The sequence below is a fragment of the Adiantum capillus-veneris genome, chromosome 22 (assembly GCF_014529385.1).
Source record: "Adiantum capillus-veneris isolate H3 chromosome 22, ASM1452938v2, whole genome shotgun sequence".
Taxonomy (NCBI): Eukaryota; Viridiplantae; Streptophyta; class Polypodiopsida; order Polypodiales; family Pteridaceae; genus Adiantum; species Adiantum capillus-veneris.
Window position 1 is genome coordinate 52586067 of NC_140952.1, and position 25966 is coordinate 52612032.

A 25966-nucleotide genomic window follows, 5' to 3' on the forward strand; every position below is an offset into this window, starting at 1 on the left:
GAACGTTCCTAATCAACATGGCAATCACATGGATAAATCAAAAATACGGCTTCAAGCTTAAATCTGGTTAGTGGCAAGGTGCAGTTTATGGATACTGTTGATTTAAGTGGTTATGAGATCTGTAAGGTTTTTCAGTTGGTCATTTGCTTTCTGTCAAATCTCTGGCTCTTTCAAGCTAAGGTACTACTACATAGCAAATGATACTTATTATGAAGTAATCCTGTTATATTGTATTCTGAATCCTGAATGGATTATCTTGTTTGTCTAACTAAGAACGCTTTATATTCAGGCAGGGTACTGGCTCAAAAAATTTAGGAGACCTTTTTAGCCGACCTTAACAGCTGTTTTTGATCAACACAGTTGAGTCTGTCTATCAGATAAACGACTTAGGTGAAACAGCTAGCTTAATGTTGTATTAGAAAGAGCCTCTGGATCCTAGCCGGTCTAGTTGTCATCTTTGAACCAAGGGGTGTTATTCCTTAAGATCAACAAAACTATGTTGGTCATGTCATGTCTCATTATGTTTGGACCAGGAATCTGTGTCTCTTATGTTTTATGATATTTATGTATATGTATGTTACACCTTTTTTGAGCTATTGCAGAATATAAGGTTCCTAGAGGAAAGTACAAGGGAGAAATTGTCAGAAAGCACCATATTAGAGCATCAAAGGCACAATTGGTGACAGAAATTCCAGGTAATGATTTGATTATTCTATTTGCTGAATTGCTGGCTTATTTTCTTTAAGATATTTCTTGTGATTCAGCTGTAGGAGCTTGCAACTCTCATCCTATTGTTAGCCTATCAAAAAGCAACGATTTTCAGTGCCACAGTTTCCGTCTGTGAAAGTGAAAAAGAGAGTTTTATGTCTCCAAGGTGGTGGTAGAAGTATTTAGGGCCAGCATAAAGCAACTCAAGTCTCATGTGTGCTATACGGGTTATCTAGGAGAGTCACAAAGAGAGGGAGGAGTGTTGGGTGTCTAGGAGAGAGGCATATTTCATAAGAAAAAAATCTTAGTTTGATCAGTAGCCTCCTTTGAACACCAGCCTAGAGGGGAAAGTATGATCTACGAAGGGAGGCTGTTGTTCATTGAAGAAGGAAGGCTGTATAGTGGTTTGGCTCTTGAACTTGAGCCATTGCTTGCGGTGGGTGTCTGTGTGTGACATTCAAGATTTGGCTACTTCTTGCTGCTCTTGCTTGTGTGCTAACACTTACATGGTTTCTTTCAAGCATTGATTGTACTCACTGTGGCTGACCTTGCATTGTCTGGGGAGAGGGGTCTTGGGGACGTCACTGATGTACAAATGACCAAGGAAGCTGACCATGGGCACTGTCACCTTAGACACAAGCTCCTCAAAGCAAAAACGGAATGACAAACACCAAAAAAAAAATGCACACACTTTTTTTGTAAATCAATTTGATTTAACTATCTATGGGAAACCTCAAAGAGAGGAAAACCCACCAAAAAGATGTACAAGGAAAGGAACACAACAGTGTTCGGCTGTACAAAATATCTAAAAGCATTCATAAGAAAGCTGATGTATCTTTGCCGTGATATCACCAACTTCCAAGGCAAACCGCAAAGACTGCCGAAGGGAAATCTTGAAGAAAGGTAGGGGATCCGTATGAATGCTATGGAACATATAGCCATTACGCTGTCGCCACAGGCTCCAATATGCCCAAAACCTGACCCACATGAAGAAAGCAGCAAAGCACTGCAACGCCGGCGAGAAGATACCAAAAACCCAAAACCGCTTATGGAAGACCGTCGTGGGAAAACGTAGCCGCATACACGCAGATACCCGACGAAGGAATTCTCGAGTGACACAGCAATCCCACAAGAGGTGACAAACATCCTCCTCGGCAGATAAGCAATGGACACATGATGAAGGGCAGATACGGTGCTTCCTAAGAAAGGTACCCACTGGGAGCACACCAAGTAAACACCGCCAAAGAAACAAAACGCTCTTTCAACGGCAAACGGCTTTCCCATATTGCAGATATAATCTTGCGCCACCAAATATGTGATTTATGCATGTGCCAAATAGCGTTGCAATGATTAGCAATCCATGGACGAGGTAGAAGAAGAGCATATGCCCGGCCAGCAGAAATATCTTGAAATGGCATCTCCCCAAGCTTCCAGTCAGACATTCGATCACCATCAGCCAAAGGTGAAACGGGCAAAAAACCTGTCAACATTTGTTGTAATTCTCTCCAAAACTGGCGATAGTGCATGTCCAATCCAAAGCGGCGAGCGGCAAATGGAAACTCGAAAGTAAAACCAACTGCATCCACTACATCCTCAACCACTCGAATGCCACGGCAGGAGAGGAAATACGCCTGGCGAAGGCGAGCGGTCGACCAAAGTAAGAGAAAAAGCCCGACTCCAATGAAGGCTCTCCGCACGAAGTGAATTTCCTTCCCTTCGAGCATTCCATGAGAGATGAATCGTAACCTGTTTCCAAGCAGAAAGCAAGGTGGAAGAAAGCGGGCATCCAGGAATATGACCATCCATCTTACCAAATACTGCCTCCCACATGGATGATTGCCAGTGACCAAATACTGCCTCCCACATGGATGATTGCCAGTGACCAAATGAGGATGTAACCACATGCTGACTCAAGTGTGCAAACATAAGAGTCCAAGGCTGAGATTGATGCACAAGTGTAGGCAAAAGCATAGCCTTCCTAGCAATGACATGCCTACGCAGGCCCAAAATATTCAAACCACCAAAGCGCTTTGGTGTACAAAGTTTTGCCATCCATATCAAGTTCAAACCTTTTTTGTGAGCACGCGTTCGCCACAAATGAGACAAAATGGCTGACATTAGAGAGTCAAGACAATGATGGGGCCAATGCAACAATGGCAAAAAGAACTGAACATATGCCATGAGGATAATCTGAACAATTCGCAAGCGAACATGTAGCGGCCAGGTAGAAAGCTTCCAGTAATGCAATTTAACATTCAAGTGATTCATAACCCAATCCACTTTCTACGTGTGAGTAACATTCCATCCAATTGGATAACCCAAATGCCTAGTGATTACATTCGGAAGAACAATTTCTCCTGGCCACAACAGAGCATGCCAATCACAGGAACGAAGCGGCAGAAGCTTTGATTTACGGAAATTGACTTTAAGACCAGCCGCAAGCGCAAACAATTCCCAAGCGTTCATAATCTCTTGAACATCGTTTTGTTGATTGCGGGGCATAAATAGCGAGTCATCTGCATAAGCCTGCCCAATAAAAGTATGACCCGATGGTAGCTGCAAACCATGTAGACGCTGCGCAGAGGTCAAGTGATCAAGATACATCAACAAAGGATGAGAAGCAATTGCATACAACAAAGCACTAATAAGGCAACCTTGCGTAACCGAACAACCAAGCGGCCACGATTCTGTCAATTCTCTGTCCAGGATTCCCGAAGACGTACTACAATCATACAAGAAATAAACCACATTGGCCAACTTAGGACCAAACCCTAGACTTCTCATTGTGACAGCAATGAAGTCCCAGTGCACAGTGTCAAAGGCCTTTTTAATATCAAGTTGCATGACCAACACATCTTGTTGCGTATACTTAGCGTATTCCATGCCAATCATAAGATTGGCCAAATTGTCCATGATTTGACGACGAGGAATGAAACCATACTGAGCCTGATGAAGTCCTGTAAACAAATAGTCCTTAATGCGATGGACCAACATTTTAGCCAAAATCTTGTATATCACCGGCATCAAAGCTATGGGCCGCCAATGAGAGAACTGCTCGCAAAGCGCTTGCTTGGGCAACAACTTCAGTAAGCCCTCTTTCCATGAAATTGGTAGATCCTGTTTGTCCCATGCCACAATTATCATGAAGATTAGGGGTTGTTTAAGAGCATCCCAAAATGAGAGGAAAAATTCCATAGTAAGTCCGTCCCAACCAGAAGATCTCCACCGGCCCAATGCAAGCAAGGCACCATGCAATTCGGCGATAGAGAAAGGATCCTCAAGGCAGTGTGCCTCCTGCGAAGACAGGATCGGACGAACATAAGAAAGCAACAATTCACGCGCTCGACAAGCTGCCGAAGACGGCTGAGATGGAGCAGCAAACACCTTACTGTAATGTGAAACCATAACCTCAGCAAGTTCCCGTTCGAAGAAGTCCAAGCACCCGAGGGAAGCATAACCCGTTTAATTGACTGTGAGACTCTCGAATGATGCAAATGCTTAAAAAATTTCTTCGAAGCACAACCTTTATCCATACAGTCCTATTGACGTGCATGCGTCAGCCACTTAGCAAGCTTCCTCTTATCATTTTGCACACTTTAGCTTCACATAACTCCGTCATTTCAGAGTCAGACAATGGGCGGAAATCAGCCAACTGTTGTAATCGTTGACTAACCTGTTTCACATCACGGACATTTGCGTTGCATATGCTGCCTACCATAGTCAAAAAACACACTTTGTACTCTCATGAAAAAACGATACCAAGCAGCATCCAAATCAATATGCATTTGAGCCAACAGCGGAGGAATAATATCGACAACCATGTGATGAAAAACTTCATGAGTAAGATAGGTATTATTAACATGCAACAAACGTTTCCTCTGAAGAGGCCGATCACAAATAGACTGTTCAAAATACAACGACAACAAAAGAGGATAATGATCCGATAGCTGCAGACCATAATCTATCCTCATGTCACATACAAATTCTTCATATTGTTGCCCATTAAGCAAATGCGCGCATACACACACACACATATTTTTTTTGTAAATCAATTTGATTTAACTATCTGTGGGAAACCTCAAAGAGAGGAAAACCCACCAAAAAGATGTACAAGGAAAGGAACACAATAGTGTTCGGCTGTACAAAATATCTAAAAGCAGTCGTAAGAAAGTTAATGTATCTCTGCCGTGATATCACCAACTTCCAAGGCAAACCGCAAAGACTGCGGAAGGGAAATCTTGAAGAAAGGTAGGGGATCCGTATGAATGCTATGGAACATATAGCCATTACGCTGTCGCCACAGGCTCCAATATGCCCAAAACCTGACCCACATGAAGAAAGCAGCAAAGCACTGCAACGCCGGCGAGAAGATACCAAAAACCCAAAACCGCTTATGGAAGACCGTCGTGGGAAAACGTAGCCGCATACACGCAGATACCCGACGAAGGAATTCTCGAGTGACACAGCAATCCCACAAGAGGTGACAAACATCCTCCTCGGCAGATAAGCAATGGACACATGATGAAGGGCAGATACGGTGCTTCCTAAGAAAGGTATCCACTGGGAGCACACCAAGTAAACACCGCCAAAGAAACAAACGCTCTTTCAACGGCAAACGGCTTTCCCATATTGCAGATATAATCCTGCGCCACCAAATATCTGATTTATGCATGTGCCAAATAGCGTTGCAATGATCAGCAATCCATGGACGAGGCAGAAGAAGAGCATATGCCTGGCCAACAGAAATATCTTGAAATGGCATCTCCCCAAGCTTCCAGTCAGACATTCGATCACCATCAGCCAAAGGTGAAACGGGCAAAAAACCTATCAACATTTGCTGTAATTCTCTCCAAAACTGGCGATAGTGCATGCCCAGTCCAAAGCGGCGAGTGGAAAATGGAAACTCGAAAGTAAAACCAACTGCATCCACTACATCCTCAACCACTCGAATGCCATGGCAGGAGAGGAAATACGCCGGCAAGGCGGAAAAAGCCCGACTCCAATGAAGGCTCTCCGCACGAAGTGAATTTCCTTCCCTCCGAGCATTCCATGATAGATGAATCGTAACCTGTTTCCATGCAGAAAGCAAGGTGGAAGAAAGCGGGCATCCAGGAATATGACCATCCATCTTACCAAATACTGCCTCCCACACGAATGATTGCCAGTGACCAAATGAGGATGTAACCACATACTGACTCAAGTGTGCAAACATAAGAGTCCAAGGCTGAGATTGATGCACAAGTGTAGGCAAAAACATAGCCTTCCTAGCAATGACATGCCTACGTAGGTCCAAAATATTCAAACCACCAAAGTGCTTTGGTGTACAAAGTTTTGTCATCGATATCAAGCGCAAACGTTTTTTGTGAGCACGCGTTCGCCACAAATGAGACAAAATGGCCGACATGATAGAGTCAAGACAATGATGGGGCCAATGCAACAATGGCAAAAAGAACTGAACATATGCCATGAGGATACTCTGAACAATTCGCAGGCGAACATGTAGTGGCTAGGTAGAAAGCTTCCAGTAATGCAATTTAACATTCAAGCGATTCATAACCCAATCCACTTTCTGCGTGTGAGTAACATTCCATCCAATTGGATAACCCAAATGCCTAGTGATTACATTCGGAAGAACAATCTCTCCTGGCCACAATAGAGCATGCCAATCACAAGAACGAAGCGGCAGAAGCTTTGATTTACGGAAATTGACTTTAAGACCAGTTGCAAGCCCAAACAATTCCAAAGCATTCATAATCTCTTGAACATCGTTTTGCTGATTGCGAAGCATAAATAGCGAGTCATCTGGATAAGCCTGCCCAATAAAAGTATGACCCGATGGTAGCTGCAAACCATGTAGACGTTGCGCAGAGGTCAAGTGATCAAGATACATCAACAAAGGATGAGATGCAATTGCATACAACAAAGCACTAATAGGGCAACCTTGCCTAACCGAACAACCAAGCGGCCAACACACACACACACACACACACACACACACACACACACACACACACACACACACACACACTACGATGAGCATCACAACATCGACGGAGACTAAACCAGAAGATCAGAACTACTTTACTTGAGCATAGGAGACGCCCACAGAGATGTAGCTTTTTGGGTCTCATAGGTCAGACGTTTAATATAGCATTTCATTTCATTTCTCACACTAGCTAGGTTGTATGCATCTATTCTTGAGCAACGGCAGAGTAGATGGTCAGACAAAGCAGGCATTCGGGCATGAGGCGAGGCAAGTTTCAGGAGGGAATTTTCTACTCTTGATCTATATTAACACTTAGAGCTGTTATTGAGAAAAGAAAACCACATGGTAGGGCAGCGACACTTGGATGCATTGCACAGTTTTGCTAGTGATAGTGGCTTGTTGGTGAACCCTTGCAAGACCAAAGTTATGGTGTTCAACACCAGAACATAGTGGGTTAGGTGATCTTACCACCGACCTTCACATATGGTTAGCAGACGGTTGAGTATACAGACACATACACTTACCTGGGAGTGTTCTTTAGTGGTCCAAAGTTCTCCTTGAGGAGAGCAGCAGAGGCCAGACTGACGAGAGCATATGCAGCTTTGGGGAGTATGGAGAGGATGTCGTCGTAGATTCAGTTTTAGGAACCTCGAACAAAGTTTGACACATTGGTTACTTCAGCTATGCTTTATGGGGTGCAGATATGCGGACCATCAATAGATCATTATAGTCGAGCTGGTAGCAATGATGGATGGAGATGTATGAGGAGGCCTCTGGTCTCTATGATTTCATGGATGATTAGGGTAAAGGCCTCTGTACTGCACAAAATTATTTTTGCAGAGCTCGTTGCTCCGCTCCCCCGTTGGTCATAGAGGCACTTACTTGATCCGTCTCTTTTATACACAATATCTGGGATCTCCCCAAAGATGGATATGCTCGCCTAGCTTTGGAGTCTTCTCGAGAGCTGGCCTCGCAGGGGAAACACATCTTGTTGGTATGCACAGATAACATCATGGTTTCAGCCACAACATCATGGTTTCAGCCACATGGTTTCAGTATGGACAGACTACCCCCTTTCTAGTACTCGCTGGATGCACCTTCCTTGTCCCTCATACGGACCGAGATTACCCACCTTATCAGACACGTTTTGATTCAGCTAGACACCGGGAGGACATAGACAAAACCGACACGAGAGCTTGGCATGAAGATGGGAACATCTTCTCCAGATCACAAAGGATGGATATGTGATCAAACCTGTCTATATGGACACTCATTTATCCCATGGGATACGATGTGCTATTGGTCATATGCGCACATCATGGCATCAGCTAGAGATTTGAGACAGGGAGATTTAGGAGAGTACAAGTAGAAGCCAGGATTTGCTAGTTGTGTTGTATAGAACTTGTGGGTTACTACTAGAGACAGATATGCTAGACTGGCCCTTGAGTCTTCCAGATAGTTAGCTCTTTAGGGGGACACTTCATCTGGTATGCACAAATGACATCATGATTCTAGACGCATGGCTTCACCATGGATAGGCTGCCCCCTTTCTAGTACTCTCTTTAGGCACCCTCAATGTTTCTTACACGAGTGGAGACTACTAGACTCATTCGTCAGGACCTGATCCAGCTGGATACCAGGACATGGATAGAGCCGCCACAGGAGTTGGGCACGAACATGGCTTTCTATAGAGAGCATTTCTCCACCTCACAAGAGATGGGTTTGTGGTTCGACCCAGCTACATGGACACACATATGTCTCATGGTTTGCGGTGTGACATTGGTCAAATACGCACATCCTCACATCAGCTGGAGATTGAGACTGGTAGATTCAGAGGGATACCAACAAACAACAGGATATGCCGCTTATGCCAGCTAGAGCCAGAGACAGAACTACATTACATATGTCATTGCAGAGTGTACTATGAGATAGGGGGCCATTTTTACTGTTTATTCAGAGAGGGTTTCGGTCTTTTCTCTAGGTCATGAGCTATGAGGATCAGAGATGTCTTGGGCTATATCTACATGAGTAACACAGATATAGAGACACTTTACTGGGGAGAGATAGATAGAGACAGTCCCAGAGATAGATTACATATTTCTTTTCACTAGATATGGGACAGCCAGAGGATCAACCATCACTGCAGAGCTGGGGCCACACTCATTCTCGACCACTACCGGCACTCTCATCGACCGAGCACTGGAGCTACGGAGATCCAGACGGCCACGATTGAGGAGAGGGGCTACACAACATCGACGAAGACTACAGCAGAGGATTCGAGCCATACTCTCTCGACATCCAGAGTGCAGATGAGGATGGATTCTAGTAGTAGTAGTAGTATCTTTGTTCTAGTTCTTTCTTTTGTACCCAGACATGGTATTAGATTCACTATTTTGTGACAGATTGGTCTCATAGGTCATTTTGGCCTTTTGAAGACATTAATATGACATTTCATCTCTCTCTCTCTCTCTCTCTCTCTCTCTCTCTCTCTCTCTCTCTCTCAGCAAGAGACCAGCAGCCAGCACAAAGGAGTACCCACATTCATACCAAAGGCACCCTAATTGACAGAGCGATTGAGCTTAGGAAATCGAGACGACCACGACCAAGATGCAGAAGCACACTTCACCGGAGGAGACTACAACAAAGGATTAGAAGCATTCTAGCCAGACACCCAGAATGCTCCTAAGAAGTTTATTTAATACTTTGTATTTAGTTTCACATTTATTTTCACACTTTCACACTTTCACCCTTAGTACTTTAGTACTAAGGTACCCAAACATTGTAATAGATTCACCACTTTTGTATCAGTTTGGTCTCATAGGTCATTCTGGCGTTTTGAAGACGTTAATATAACATTTCATTTCATTTCATTTCTCTCTCTCTCTCTCGGGCGATAGAGTTGGGGCAGTCCCGTTGCCCACGGATGAGAGGGCCCTCTCGACATCGACGCAGACTGCGATAGAGGATCCATACCATACTGGCACGACATAGGAGCCGTCCCGGATACTGATGTATATGTATATGATGCCTCGACTGTCAGAGAACTCCATTGTATCAACTCACCCTTTGTATCAGCTTTCACCCCACCCCTACCCACTATTTTCTTTTCAGTTCTTTGTACTTTTTGTACCCAGACCTGGTATTAGATTCACCACATGTAACCTTCCATTGTATCAGCTCACCCTTGTCTTCCCTTTGTATCAGCTTTCACCCCACCCCTACCCACTATTTTCTTTTTAGTTCTTTGTACTTTTTGTACCCAAACCTGCTATTAGATTCACCACATGTAACCTTTTGGTCTCATAGGTCATTTTGGCCTTTTGAAGACCTTAATATTACATTTCATCTCTCTCTCTCTCTCTCTCTCTCTCTCTCTCTCTCTCTCTCTCTCTCCACATAAAAAAACTCCTGCTGAAGCTGATTGTGGGTATGATAAATAGACCAAAGGGCCTAGAACAGCACGCAAGCAAGAAAGTAATCATGCTTTGGTACTGGTGATTCAATCGACAAAAAATCTAGAAGAATCTTCCAAAACCATAGCGAGAGATGTGATTTTGCATCCGTTGTGTAACCTCATGAAGAAAGTCTTGAGCATGAGAACAACTGTCAACCACATAGCATGCAAGATACTATCTCAATATTTTGATGGCAACAAAAACTTAGAGAAGAAGCAATGCACTAACGTGCTAGAGGGGCCCCAATTGGGAGCACAACAGTGATACAATACCAAAAGAAAATCTGTTGTTTGAGAGGCAATTTGCTCTTCCCAGTCTTTTGTAGAAGTCAAACAGATTTAAGAAGGGACTCTTAGCAGTGATACATGCTTTGAATTAAAGCGATTATTACTTACTCGGTGCGGATTTTACAGTCTTCACAGATCATGGAAATCTTCAGTATTTCTTGTCATAGCTGAAGTTATCTGAGAAACAGATGAGATGGGCGAATATTCTATCTAGTTTCGCTTCCAGATTGTATATGTAACGGCCAAGAAGAATGTTGGTGCAGATCCAAAAGTGCACGTTGTTGAGTCTGGTGTAGTACGTGCTGCACAAGAGAGGAGTCACTCCATTCCTTTGTCACATATCAACGCTAGATTGAGATAGAGTCAAACCATTTTGTCTCTAACATTTTGGAGATTCTGATGTGCTGACGGTACTCTGTTTGGTGACTGCTGTATGATATGTTCGAACAAATGATGTGTACTCTTTCAACTTGTCTGTTTGTTTGAGTAAATTAACAGACAGAATGTGGGCTGCAAATTTGCACGCTCATGACAAGCAGTTCTGTTTATTTTTTTTAAGTAAAGGACAAAACAATTTCCGTACAAAGGTCAAGTTAAGTCATATTTTCCAAAATTCTCACCAGGTTACTGCTAAATTTTTGTCCCAAGTAATGTTATGGAGTTCAAAGTCCTTAAGCAGTGCTATCTTGATCAGATGCAGGTGAAGATCTGCAGCCCTCCTTTCCCTTGCTAAGCATCAAACCATCTCAAACTCTGGATTTGCAATCAGAAAAATCAAGAAATTCAGAGAAAGCGAACACGTCATCTGCCCTGCTTGAATCTGTCATGGGCAGGAGCGAGTCTCCCGAAAACAGGTCACCATCTTGTTCGCTTGCTTCTGAAGCGAACATGTCATCAGAACATGAGGAAATTGCAGAAAGTCTCTCTAGTTTCTTTCCAAAGGGGCAGCATCGTGATAGAGAGCTAAAGCCTCAAGAGGTTGAGAAAATGAACAGGCACAAAGATATAGTATTATGTGGCTCTTCCTCACCAAACTTCAGCGATCGATTTAATGTGCCATGCGAGCTGGGAGATAGAGTCCTCTTTCAAGTTCATGGAATGGAAGTCACGCAATCGTATTCCAAGAAAACACCATTGGTCCAAGCAAAGTTTCTTGGATGTCCAATGGAGCTTGTTGTTTTGTGCATAATATTCCCATCTTCTGTGAGTAATAAGCTGTGTACATATCAACAAGCATGTTTCAAAGAATGTTTTTTAAAACTCTCGTCATTGAATTTGTGCTCAAAGGTAGAGGTGCACGAGGTTAAACTCTGGGCCTCCAATACAGAACTCCATTTGGAAGCTGGTTCTTTTGATCCCATTACGGTAATACTTCTTTGGCATTTGCACATTGTATAAGCAAGTATTTATTTTATTCATAAAAAGTACTCTTTCGAAGACGTTATATAATATTTCATTTCTCTCTACCACATCTTTCTAATTCTCTCTATTATCTCTTGTAAAGGAACCTAAAATAATGCAATGTTACATTCACTACTATTAACCAAACAAGTGATGAGAGAAGTCCTTGGCAATTCGTCATACTGGTTGGTTCTCATTGGTGCATCAAAGTAAACCCGAAGGAGCTTCAACTTGAAGAGTCTCTCTGGTGGTAATCTTCCTAGTTGGTGGAATTCCAGAAATTGTGATTATGGGCTTTTTTCAAGTGGTTGGGCTTGATATATGCATCTCAGACAGGCTTTTGGACAATATATTCACTTTCTACACTGTAGAGTGGCCAAGTGTAGCAGGCTAGTCACTTTCACAGGACACACAGTTAGTACAGTTGGTTGGTCTGGTCTGGTTCACACTGGACGGACTCTCTGGGCTGGGCAATGACACATGGTAGGGATATGGATGGTGGTCTAGTGGAAATTGTGGCCAGGTCACCACCACCACTCAATTTGGAGATAGACTTAGATGGCTGACATTTATGAGCCGTTGGTGGCTCTTTATGGTTGTACATACGAGTAGTAGCGGTGGGGTCATCTGGAGTATCTTCTTCATATATGATCCAGCATCGTCGTCTAGAGTAGTGCATCTATACACACAACACTTCTGCACCATCCCTGCACATCTGAGTCTCGACACCCCCATTGTATCCGTGAGTTCTGGCCTGGAGCTGAGTGTGCTGCCACGCCAGAGTCTGTACCAGTTCCTTTGAGATAGTCGAGTCCATATGTTCTAATCTGCTGCTGTGTCTCTGTGTTGATTTGTTGTTATCTAGTGTTTCCCGTGTTTTCATTCTGTTTTGAGTGAGATGTCACGCACATTGCACTGAGGAGCACCCACTGTAGATAGCACGGCACACTATCCACGCTACAGGTGCTCTCATTTTTGGCACGTCCGGTGGGACCTCAACTGAAGTCTCACTCTCTGTTGATGTACAAATCGAGGAGCTAGCTGGGTTTTACCTAGCCTCGCCTACTTCGCCTTGCACAGTACAGCCTGCTGGTCTGGTCCAGTTTCACCCTAGACAGCTTAGTCTAGCTGACCAGTCTCTCGCCCTGCTGGTTTGGTCCTCTCTCGCCCTGATCCAACCAGCTCTCGTATTGGTCTAGTCCTTCCTCGTCCCTCGTCTCGTCCTTCTTCGTCCCTGGTCAGCCAGGTGGTCTAGTCACTCGCCCTAGTCTAGTAGAGTCTAGACTTGTGTTCAACCAGTTAAAAGTCTTCTTGCCCAAAGCTTGGTTGGGTTTGTGGTCACTGCATGACACATACAAGGCGGTCATTAGAGCGTCAAAGCGCACTACTGAGTCCTCTGAAGTACTACAACAGAAGGCGTCAATCCTTGGTACCTAGTAGAAGTCCACCAACCTCATCACCCATACCTGCACATATGGAATCATCCATTCCTCCATCCGGTTCTACATCTACCAGGTCACCTTCCCCAGTAAAGCTCTCTCCCATTTTGTTACAGCAAGCTATTGAGCAACAGGCTCCTGAGCAAGAGGCCATGGAGGCATTGAACAGTGTTTTGACCAAGGTAAATATCAAGTTTGCTACTTTCAAGGGACTCTCCTCAGAAGATGAAGACGACCATGCAAGGAGGTTTGTATCTCTCTGTAGAGGTCGCGGTCTTAATAGAGAAGATGCTTATTTGGTACTCTTTCTATCTACCTTGGATGGCTTAGCAGACAAGTGGTAGAGTCAGTTTGCAGAGAATCACTTTGCAACTTGGGCCACTTTACGACAACAATTTTGTGCAGCATTTAGGCCAGGTGACTTCCAGGAAAAGGTTTTGGATGAGTTGGCCAACATGGTGCTCCAGCCAGAGGAGACTTTTGCAGAACTCATGACTAAAACCAAGTCTCTGGTTGCCAAGCTTCCTCAACAACCAAGGGAAGTTATGGTTAAGAAGTGGGTGGAGAAGGCTCTTCCCAAAACTTCCCCGCAAAAACTCCGAGAGAGTCTCCGACTTGACGCCAGTTTGTTGCGGCTGCTACTAGGATAGAGGGAGCTAGGAAGCTGTTCACCAACTCCCCTCAGGTAGAGACCCCCTCAGTGTTTTCGGAAAATCCTTTTGATCTGTTAACTTCTTTACGTAGGGAACTGGAAGCCCTAGAGTTACAATGAGCTCTTCAAGAGGAGAGGTCCTTCTCTCTTAGATAGGAGAAGCCTCCACATCACGAGGCAATGGAACAGATCAAGCGCGAGCTAGAAGAGCTCAAGTCTCAGCAGGAGACTAAGGCTATGGTTTGGTGTAGCTCATGCCGCTCTCCAGGCACCCTCCACAGGAAGGCCCCCTTCGGGTTTACTCCCACTTATGTGAAAAGTCTGGACATGAGGACAAGGACTGCTACTACCTCAAGGGACTGCGACAAATACAACAAAGTCTTGGTCCTACTCTTCAACAAGGGCCAGCACCTGCATCCAACATGGTTTCTCCCTATGGCCATCCACACCATATGCCACCTTTGCTCAGCCCCTTCTATGCAAGGTATGCAAAGCACTTTTCCTCCTCAGAGCTTTTATCATACCCATGCTCCCTCATCACCTCAAAGCTTCTATGCCTCCACCTCCAACTCCGTACACCAGGAGCAAGGACCGCCTCGCCCTTTGACTCGCCCATTGAATCGGCCCATTTTGTGCTACAGATGCGGGGAATATGGTCATTACCAAAGCAAATACCCCCTGCCCGAAGGGTCCCCTCCCTGTCGTCATTTCCCTGAAATGAAGGATCACTACAGTAAGGATTGCCCTAAACTTCGTGCATCCACGGATTCGATCCCAAGTCAAAGCCTGAATGAGTTTACCTTTCCCAAGCTCAACCTGATAGCAGTTAGCACCGTTCCTCAGCCGCCCCCTTCTACCCACGTGGTTACCCCTCAAAATAAGCTACAATTGGTAGAGGAGCCATCCGGTGTCCTCACTCGAGCCCAGGGAGCCGCTCTTGGTCTTAGCATTCCAGCAAGTTTAACTCTCCCACACTTTCTCACAACAGTGGATACCCTGCCTTCAGTTGTTGACAAGCCATCCCCCAATGCCAAGAAAGAATCCAAATCTCTGCTCTCCGATATTGATGAAGCGTTCTTGGAAGCAATTTCCGATCTACAGAAGATCAAGGTACGAGAGAAACCATTGGTAGAACAAGAAAAGCTTACTGCAAAGACAGTCTTGAAGAACACCTAACAAGTGTCCCTCTATGACATGTTGCGGCTAGATGCGAGTTTCAGAAGCGACACCCTTGCAGGTATTCAATCTCTATACCCCGGAGCAGGTCCTAGTGACGGGCACCTCCCAGTGCGACCATCAGAGTCCTATATGATATCCAATCCCGCTGCTCCCCTCACTGATTATAGAAGCCCTTGCCTGACAGTGTCTGTTTTGGGTCGGCAATTCTCAGGAGTGATAGTGGATGGTGGATCTGGCATCAACCTGATGCCCGAGTTCACTATGTTAGCTCTAGGTCTACAGCCTACTCGCCCTGCTCCCTTCACAGTTACATTGACCGACCAGCGGACAGTCTACCCAGTGGGCATAGTGGACAATGTGTCTTTGCAGGTACAAGTCTTTACTTTTAACTTGGATTTTGTTGTGGTTCGTCTTCCCCAGGTTGAGGGCGATTTCCCTTGCTCATCGGTAGACCTGGCTGCAACACACTAAAGCACTTCATGATTGGGGAAACGATGCCATGTGGATACATACTCCTGGCTCCCCGATGCAACTCATTCGCCTAGAAGGAGGCATGGATCCCATTGTGTAACATAGTTCTTTGTCTCTAGCGACCAGCCTTCAAATGGAACAGCCTACTCCACTTGACGGGTCAGACGAGGATCTATTGATTGGTTGGATGCTACCAAATCTATGCCCTGTTATGGAGTCTCTATTCACTTTTTGCCTGAAGGTACACCCTCTTCCAATGTTTCCACAATAACTAAACCTAATGAGCCACCTGAGCCAACTCAAAGGTTGAAGGTCATAGAAGCTACTCCTGATGTGCCCTTGGTGGAAGCCTTTGAATTTAGTGAGCCTATGAAGAATCATAGAAACAGAAAGAAATCTCCTCTACAGGAGTTCACCCCCCTTCAACATCAGCCCCATCGGTGTCTGCATCTCTGAAAAAAACAAAGCTCTACTCTGTGTCTAGCGAACTCCCTTCACAAAGCTTCCTCAAGACGGATACAACAAAAACAATGTTGATTTCCAGTTTGGTGAATTCCGTGATCATGATATCTCTCTTCTTGAGTGCCATCTCCCCTCACTACCCGTCCTTCCCTCCCTCCTCGCCCTTAGCCACCCCCCAACTCGTCCCCTCTTCCAAATTCGCCCCCTCACCAACTCAGCCCCCTCTTTCAAATTGGTCCCCCTCCTTAACTCGTCCCCCTCTCCCTACTTGCCCTACCCCCTCCACAATTCGTCCCCCCTCTCTCCCAACTCGCCCTCTCCCCCTCCCCAATTCGTCCCCCCTCTCTCTCAACTCGCCCACTATCCCAACGCCCCCCTCCCCCTCCCCAACTCGCCCCTCTCCTCACCAACTAGCCCTACCCCCTCCCCAACTCGCCCCTCCCCCTCACAACTCGCCCCCTACCCAATTCGTCCTCCCCCCTCACCCCTTGCCCAGCTCTCGCCCCCCTACCCACGCCTCGTCCCCTTACTCACTTTTTTGTAAATCTGCTTTGATTAATTTACAAGTGGGAAACCTCAAAACGAGGAAAACCCACGAAAAGAAAAGGATACAAAAGATAGAGCACTATGAGGCTCCGAAGGCTAGAAACAGTCAAAGTAAATCCTGTAGGCATCAAGAGTGATGTCTCCATCTGCATAGGCAAAATGCAGCGCTTGACCAAGAGATAATTTGAAATAGGGAAAGGGGTCAACAAAAGTGCCTTGGAACATTAAGGAGTTCCTATGATGCCAGATGGCCCACATAGTCCAAAATCTGACCCAGGTGAAGAAGACCGCAAACTGAGATTGTGGTGACCGAAGCACCCCAAAAAGCCAAAATCGTCTGTGAAAAGAGCCGGAAGGAAAACGTAGTCGAAGAGCAGTCGACACTTGCCGAATGAAGGCTCTGGAGTGATGACAACACCACAGCAAGTGTGGCACGGTCTCCTCAGCTTCAAGGCATCTGGGGCAGCGGGAAGGCGCAATATGCCGAGCATGCAACACACTGCCAACAGGTAGAGCTCCCACCAAGCACCGCCACAAGAAAACACGTTCCTTCAAAGGCAGATGACTCTGCCAAATGCGAGACAATGTGTGTTGCCACCACAAGGATGACTCGGAAAGCGACCACAACTGATTACCCCGATGCACAATCCATACATCAGACTGAAGAATGGCATAGACACTGGCAGCTGAGATGCAATCCAATCTAGTAGTAGCCAGATTCCAATCTGAGAAGCGAGAGTCTTCATCCAGAGGAGGAATGGGCGAATGAACAGCAAGCATGTTTTGAATCTCCCGCCAGAGAGGAGAATAGTGAAGACCCAACCGAAAGCGGGAGACGGCATCAGCGAAAGAAAGAACATAACCCGAGTCATCAACCACCTAATGCACCTGAAAGATTCCTTTTTGGGAAAGAAAATACGCTTGGCGAGGAGACCGTTGAACCAAATTCGAAGCAAAAACCCTGCTTCAATGCAGACTCTCCAAGCGAAGAGAGTTGCCCCCAGAGGATTGTCGACCATCCCAAGCCAAATGCGAAGTGACAACCTTCCAATCAACAATTAGAGAAGAAGTAAATGGACATCCAGGAATGTGTCCTTCAAGCTTCCCAAAAACAACATCCCAATAAGTCGGTTTCCAATGACCAAAAGAAGGGGTGACAATGTGCGCACACAAATGTGCGACCATTAGAGCCCAGGGTTGCTTCTGCTCCACCAAAACGGGCAACAACATAGCTTTCCGAGCCAGAAGATGACGTCTCAAGTCCAAAATATTCAACCCTCCTAGCCGCTTGGGAGAACACAGCTTGTCCATCGATAGAAGCCGAAGGCCCCTCTTGCTAGACGAGGTCCGCCAAAAATGCTCTAAAATATTGGACATGAGGGATTGCAAGCGCAACCGAGGCCAGGATAACAAAGGCAAGTAAAACTGCACATAAGCCACAAGGATGCATTGGACAATCCTGAGACGCACATGAAGTGGCCACGTGGACAAATTCCAATAATTCAACTTGGAATGTAGACGTTGGAGCACCCAATCCGTTTTCTTGATGGCCGATACATTCCAACCCAGCGGATAACCCAAATGGCGAACCAGAACATGGGGAGGAACAATCTCCCCAGGCCACAATATCTTATGCCAGTCACCCAAAGAACAGTATCAAATGCCTTTTCAATGTCAACTTGGATGACTAATACATCCTGTCGAGTATATTTTGCATATTCCATACCAATAATGACATTTGCGAGGTTATCAGTAATTTGACGTCGCGGAATGAAGCCGTATTGAGATTGATGCAAGCCTTCATGCAGAAAGCATTTAAGTCGGTTAGCAAGCATTTTTGCCATTAATTTATATACCATAGGCATAAGTGTAATAGGCCGCCAATGTGAAAATTCTTGACACAATGCATGCTTAGGGATCAGCTTGAGCAAACCTTCTTTCCAAGAGGAGGGTAATTCCTGTTGTTCCCAAGCTATATTCATCATGAATAATAGAGGCAACTTCAAATAGTCCCAGAAAGACGAGAAGAATTCCATAGAGAGACCATCCCAACCAGGAGCTCTCCATCGACCTAAATCAAGCAAGCTGGCATACAATTCTGACTCTGTGAAAACAGCTTTCAAGTCTTGAGCCTGCCGCAACGAGAGAATGGAAGTGACATGCGATAGAAACATGTAACGCGCTTGGCGCGCTTCTCTCGTGGGAGAATAAGGGGACTCAAAAATCTTGCCGTAATTAGAGCGTAGGGCTAGTGCTAGCTCTCGAAACGTGGAGGTCCACTCCCTTGACGTTAATTTAACTCTCCGTATAGCTTGAAATTGCCTCGAGTGATGCAAATGCTGAAAAAATTGTTTAGAAGCACATCCTTTATCTGCAAAAGCCTGTTGACGAGCTCGAGTCTGCCATTTGGCCAATTTTCTCTCATCATTGTGCCTTAATATTGCACGAGCAGAAAACAACTCAGTCATTTGAGCATCAGTAAGAGAAGAATGATTAGCCAAGTGCATTAATCGGTTACAAGCATCCTTTGCTTGGTTAACCCGTTCCCTTAATTGTGACAAATAGTCCCTGCCATAATCTTGTATAACTGATTGAACACGCATAACAAAACGAAACCATGCTATGTCCATGTCAACATACATCTGGGAGAGCAAAGGCGGGATGATATTCACAATCATAGTGCGAAAAGGCTCATGCTTGAGATAAGCATTATTGACATGCAGAAGTCTTTTTTTGGGTAGGCGATCATTGACATCAAAAGAGCCAAAACGAAGTTTCAAGCATACGGGAAAATGATCCGAGAGACACATAGCATAATCAATCCTCATCTCGGATACAAAGTCATCATATTGTTGCATGTGAAAAAGATACCAGCGATCCAGCTGAGCGCGATACATGGATTGAGCATTGTGCTGAAAAGTAAAGCCTGGATCAGTCGCATGCAAAAAGGGCCACAAATCAAGCCCATTACAGGTCGACATAAATTGGTCCCAAGATTGCCGTTCCATATGAAGCATGTGAGAATGGCCAGTAGTATTATCCGCAAGATTTGGTGCATTATTAAAATCCCCGCAGAGAAAGGCATTGGAACGGCAACAATAAGAAGAGATAGCACTCCACAACCGTGCTCTATCTGCAGAAGCTGTGTATGCATATAATCCTCCAAATTCGAAAACTTCTCCATTAACAATACATTGGATGACCATCCATCTCCCAGCCGGGTCATTAAAGACCAAGGTCGGGAAGAGTTCATGTGGAACAAGCATAAGCACTCCAGAATGGCCAGCTGATCCTGCATAAGCTATCCAGTAGCCCGCAAAGTAAGAAGTTTGTCCTGCAAATTGGTGCTGGTTATGCTCTTGAAGAACCACAATGTCTGCTTTACATGTATGTACATAGTGCCAGGTAAGCCGCCACTTGTCGTGATTGCATAACCCATGCACATTATAGGAGATGCAATTCAAAGAACTATGCATTCTATATGGTATATACAGTGGACGAGGAAACAAGGAAAGAAAAGGGGGGGAAATAAAACTCAAGTACCAGTGCCCATCAACACATCCTCCCCAGCTGAAGGTGCCTGAGAAGGTGGGTCAATACCTGGACCTGGATAATTGAAAGGAAATGCACCTTGCGATGAGGAAGCTTCTCCAGTAACAACCTCCTTGTAAGAACGAACAACCTTGTCCCAAGCTTTAGCCAAAGAAGTGTTGTCATGACAAGGAAGTTTTTTCTGAGCAACATTCTTCAAAGGAGGTACATAATTACAAGTAGATGCTGGAACACGAGGTGTAGTAGCTTTGACGGGTTTCTTGGGCACTATCCAAGTTTGAGAGGTCGAAACCTGTTCTTTTTCCTTGTCTTTAATATTTGGAGAAGCAGAAAGTGCAGACAATTGTACTTGTTTCTCCTTGCCTTTAATCGCCCCAGCTGAGGGGAAGGAGGTTAAAACTCCTTTAGTTTGAACCTCAGTAGAAGGTTTTGGAGGCGAGCGAGGTTGAGGAGTAGGTACGGCTGAAGGAGGTGGTTGTAGATTTGGTTTCGGACATTCGGACTGCATATGACCAAATTTGCAAACTTGCCCCATTTAAGCTTAAATGGGCGCTTTCCAACCATTGTATCCCCAGAATCGATCGAAATACCTGCTGGTGTGGGGATATCCGTGTCCCACAAAATATAAAAACGGTTCGTATTTGCCTCCAGCTTAGGAGGGCAAATGACTTTGCCTAACTGAGCAGCCAACAAAGGAAGAAAATGACGCCAAGTGCGAGGAAATTCGACCACCTCAACCCAAACGGGACACTTGTGACGAATGAGACTCTGATAGTCCTTGGTGAGAGCCCAGGGCAGCACATGAGTCATTTGCGTATTGAAGAAAAGAGGAGACATTTCAAGCAGAGCATCCCGAGCATCCATGTCAGCCAGCAAGACTTCGTAGAACCCTCGCGCACCAAAGTAAACCCCTCAAACTGCTTGCCGTTTGAGCAGGAAATCAACCCATTGGCCTACATCCTGAGTAGTAGGCATTCTGCCCGGGAAAAAAAGAATCACAGCGTTAAGTGCATATTGAGCAACGGGATCCATGAGCTCCTGTATAGGGATGCGTACTTCCATAACAGGAGCGGAGCCTTCCCAGGCTTGACATGCATCCTCGAAGTCCTCATGCAAACATTCTTTGATAAGACTCAAAGCATCCATCTCCGAAGTTTCCATGGCTTTCCGACGCTTATATATACAATGATCAGTCGAATCCATGTGAAGCTCTCACACACACACTCTTCTTTTTTTCTTTCTTTCTTTTTTTTTGGGAGTTTTTGATATATGACTGCTATATACACAAGCAAACACACACACCAGCTACCTGTACAAAAACACACACTCCTCTCTCACTCACGAGACGACGGAAGGACCACGTGCAGGCGAAATCAAACTTCCACCCCCGGCGCGCTGTGAAGGGCCTGCATAGAGTAGATGTTGTGCAGAACAGAGTTGCGCACCAGACAAGGCCGAAGGATTCACCACACACCCAAATCCCCCACCACACCTCTCACACACACACACACACACACACACACACACTCACACCCACACACACAGAATGGGGAGCGAAAGCTGTACAAGAGTTGCCGAGGGCTCACAACGCTTGGGGCAATTGCTGTGTTTCTTCCTCTGTTACAGTCACAAGACAGCTGCAGCACCTGTTTTCTCGCACCACAAAGTATCACAAAATTGGCTGACATTTGCTCGCTGCTTCAGCATTGAAGGGTCGCGTGCAGACAAGGGCAGACCTCAGCTCTACAAGTAGCAGAGGCTGCAGTAGGGTTTACGACAAAGGGCGCACCTTTGACAGTAGGGTTCGCGACAGGGGCTGCAGTAGGGTTCGCTACAGCAGTAGTCACCACACACACACACACACACACACACACACCCTCTCTCTCTCTCTCTCACACACACACACACACACACACACACACACTCGCCCCCTTACTCACACCCTCGCCCCTACCTAGTGACACCGCGCTCCCCCTACCCACCCCTCGTCCCCTACCCAGCTCTCGCCTCCCCCCTACTCACCCCTCGCCCCCCCTACCAGGCCTCGCCCCTTGCCCAGGCCGCATCACCCCTTCCAGCCTCAGCCTCAGCCCCCACCCCGTGATCGGCATTGCTGTCTTCAGTAGCCTCAAGCTCCCTTTGCAACTCAAAAATTATCGACAAGAAGGTAGACCTCTCAAGCTCGAGTGCATCTTCTGACTCCTTGCATATGACCCAGTCTTGCTCTAACTGTTTTTGACATAAGCTACCTCCATTGCTTGCTGTTCAATCTCTTGAACTTTCAAAGTCTGCGTTTCAATCTGCTTCTTGCACCCTTCATTCTCTTCCTCAACAACTACGACTCGCCTCTACAACTCCTTGAGGAGCCTCTCATATGCCTCCTTCAGAGCAACTACACTTCTTTGGTTTTTAGCTCGAGAAGTGCCAAGAGTTTGCTGCAGCTCTTCACACTCTACTTGGAACTTCCTAGAATTGTCCTGAACTGTCATCATCTCTGCATGAGAATCTGCCATCCTGTGTTCGAGTAGAGAAACCTCCTCCTCCAAGTGTTGAATTCTCTCACCAACTGCAATCATTTCTTGCATGGTGGGGCCTAGCATCTGCTACAAGAAAGATGTACAGGTGCGGTACCTAGTGGTTTTCTTTCACAATTTTCAGCATTCCTCTCACCGAGACGGTGAGCGGTCTTGTGGCGGGCAACCTGTAGTAGCAGGCTACAATGTCACTTTCATAGGACACACAGTTAGTACAGTTGGTCTGGTCTGGTTCACACTGGACAGACTCTTTGGGCTGGGCAACGACACGTGGTAGGGATACGGACGGTGGTCTAATGGACATTGTGGCCAGGTCACCACCACCACTCGGTTTGGAGATAGACTTAGATGGCTGACACTAATGAGCCGTTGGTGGCTCTTTATGGTTGTACATATAAGTAGTAGCGGTGGGGTCATCTGGAGTATCTTCTTCATATATGGTCCAGCATCGTCGTCTAGAGTAGTGCGTCTATACACACAACACTTCTTTACCATCCCTGCACATCTGAGTCTCGACAACCCCATTGTACCCGTGAGTTCTGGCCTGGAGCTGAGTGTGCTGCCACGCCAGAGTCTATACTGTTTCCTTTGAGATAGTCGAGTCCATATGTTCTAGTCTGCTGCTGTGTCTTTGTGTTGATTTGCTGTTATCTATTGTTTCCTGTGTTTTCATTCTGTTTTGAGTGAGATGTCATGTACATTGCACTGAGGAGCACCCATTGTAGAGAGCACGACACACTATCCGCGCTACAGCGAGGCAGCCTGGACAGTCTTTGGCAATTATTCTTCTCGATTTTGAGAAGGCGTATGATAGACTTTGCATATCATAGACTTGATTGGGACTTCTTGGAGGGCACTTTGCATGGGATGGGCCTCCCTGCCACATGGATGGCAGGAACTTCAGCTTTATACAGATCTGGCAGCAATGCGGTCACGATCAGGGGTTTTGTTGTACTTACATTTCATTTGCTGCACTCCGTAAGACAGGGATGGCCTCTGATATGTTACCTATTTCTGGTTTTTTTAAAAGACAATTTCCTCTTTCTTGCAAAGACGAGTACCACTGATCAGGAGTATGCAAATGACACTATGCTCTTTACAGAGTACTCATTGCTAGTGTTGGATTCTTTGAGAGAGGCTCTGGACAGATTTTGTGTGGCTATTGGTGCTTTTATCTATTGTAGCAAATCCTATGGCTTTGTTGTTGCAGTTCTGAATGAGTGCCAGTGGGGGAGAGCTGATGGTTTTCTGTTGGCCCGTACTTGCCGGTATTTCGGCGTTTAGATAAGGATAAATGTTGCCCCTCAGAAGCAATTCATGCTGGTTTTACAATCTATCGGTCGCAAGCTGTGTTATTGTCCATTGTCACGTTTGTCATTGGCCGGTCGTGCTCTGGTGGCAAATCGGGTGCTTTTGGCTAGAGCTTGATTTATTGCATCTTGCTGGATACTGCATACAAAGAGTTTGCCTAGATTGCATCGCCTTATCAGGAACTTGCTTTCTACAAACCATACGCCGTGTAGTAGGATCAGCTCACATATTACTTTGTGTGGATTATTGCCCTTGCTGGTCTGCCGGTAAGGATATGGGTTGGTAGTGTTGGACATGCCGACTTGCACCAGATGTACATTACATGTGGATGAGACTATTAGTCATTGTCTTTGGGTATGCCCTCATGGTCATCCAGTTTGGCATGGAGTTTGTACTCTGCTATGTCGAGTGGGTCTCCACACAGTCCTACGTGTCTTAGGGAGCAGTATGCTGGTTAATACAGTTTCCAAGTTCTTACCCTACTTATGAGGGGGAAGGGGAGGACCCTATTTTATTGGTGATAGATCTTGGCTACTGATATGGTATTTCCAACATGTTGCGAGACACTATTCATGCTTTTGAGATGCATCGGCGGGAGATTGTATTCTCCATTATCATTAGAGTTGTGTATGGATGATATCGAAGGCTGGATGCATGCATGTCCTCAGCAGTCAGCCTTCCACTTCAGCAGATACTCTCAGCAATATATGGACAGAGATAGTTCACACTCTACACAGCCAGTGGAATACATCAGTTGGCTCTTTCAGGGCAGCAGAGGAGCGTTGTCAAGGTTTCTTGAGGCGGTGGGCTTGTTCCACTACCTTCTTCATAGTATCACAGGGTCAATTACATGCCGTTAGTCTCGGAAACCCTGGTTCATTCTATATGCCAAGCACTCGTACGTTTTTCTCTTTGCTTGTATGGTTCTCTGAGGACAGGCTGGCTCGAGCATCCTCTTAGGGCCATCAATACTCAAAATAGTATGTTGTTTTCTTGAAGAGAGGAAAAGAGAGAAAATAAAGAAAGAAATCTCTGTCTACTAGAGGCTGAATTCGGCCTATGAGACAAATCAAAGTACATGGTGTGGATGTCCTCTGTGTATCCATGAAAGGACAAAAGGTACAAAATAAACAAAGTACAAAGATATGGTAATGTTCAAATTACCTAGGAACAATCAAAGAAATGAGGGAGGATAGTAAGTCAACATCTCACTTGAAAGCTACCCAAACTGCCAAACATAAGACTAGTCATTGCTTTTTAATAATCTTGTATCATTTGATAGGTTAAAGCACAAGATAGATATTCCTTATAGACTATCTTTGCAATGAACAATGAAGCTTAGCTTCAACTCATGAAAGATAATGATTTAACCATATGTTACTTTTGCAAGTATGGCAATGAAATTGAGATTGTAACCATGGCCCTAATTAATACATTTTATAGAAATTTATCTATACATTAAAATAATTCTTTCCACATAACAAGAGAGTATTGATTTTTTTAATGATGACCCCCCGTTTTCTATTTTCTAAAAGACCATTATTTGTTTGTTCAGGTTTCTCTTGTTTTCCCAACAAGCCCTACAAAGTCAAGAGCCTCATTCTTTTATGTTGAAAAATTACTTGAAGTATATCTCCCGTACCTTCCATATACGGAGCTACTAAAGTGAACACTTCAAAAAGGGTAGGCTTGGATTTTTTAAAACAAAATTTAGAGTTTGTTAACTAAGCAGAAAAAGGTTTTGGAAGGTTAACATTATCATCTCTCTTAGTTTGAGTGGCACGGTGAAACAAAAAAAAAGTATGAGGCAATGCTAGAAAACAATTTTTGAATAGCATGCTATTTTTGGAGAAGAAAATAGTAGTCAACTAGCATATATATTCAATTGCCTCTCTTTATAGACGCACGAAACGTAAGAAAACACCTCTTGTAAGCATCAAAATGGCAAAGGTGAGGAGGACAAATAATATTTGTTTTCGCTCC

The 25966-nt window shown here is 45.2% G+C and overlaps 1 protein-coding gene across 5 annotated transcripts in view; it reads left to right on the forward strand.

The window, feature by feature from the left end:
• Positions 1-25817, forward strand: part of LOC147429358 (uncharacterized) — a 106038-nt gene extending 80221 nt beyond the window's left edge. For 4 of the 5 annotated variants that reach the window (XM_086495508.1, XM_086495510.1, XM_086495509.1 and 1 more), the window contains 4 exons: positions 1-66; positions 603-695; positions 11131-11801; positions 25539-25817. The exon at positions 1-66 is cut by the window's left edge and continues 78 nt beyond it. In XM_086495508.1, coding sequence (XP_086351634.1) covers positions 1-66; positions 603-695; positions 11131-11801; positions 25539-25652 — 944 coding nt within the window. In that variant the 3' untranslated portion in view covers positions 25653-25817. The remainder of the gene's footprint in view (positions 67-602; positions 696-11130; positions 11802-25538) is intronic. The other variant, XM_086495512.1, reaches the window with a different exon arrangement.
• The last annotated feature ends 149 nt before the right edge of the window (positions 25818-25966 follow it).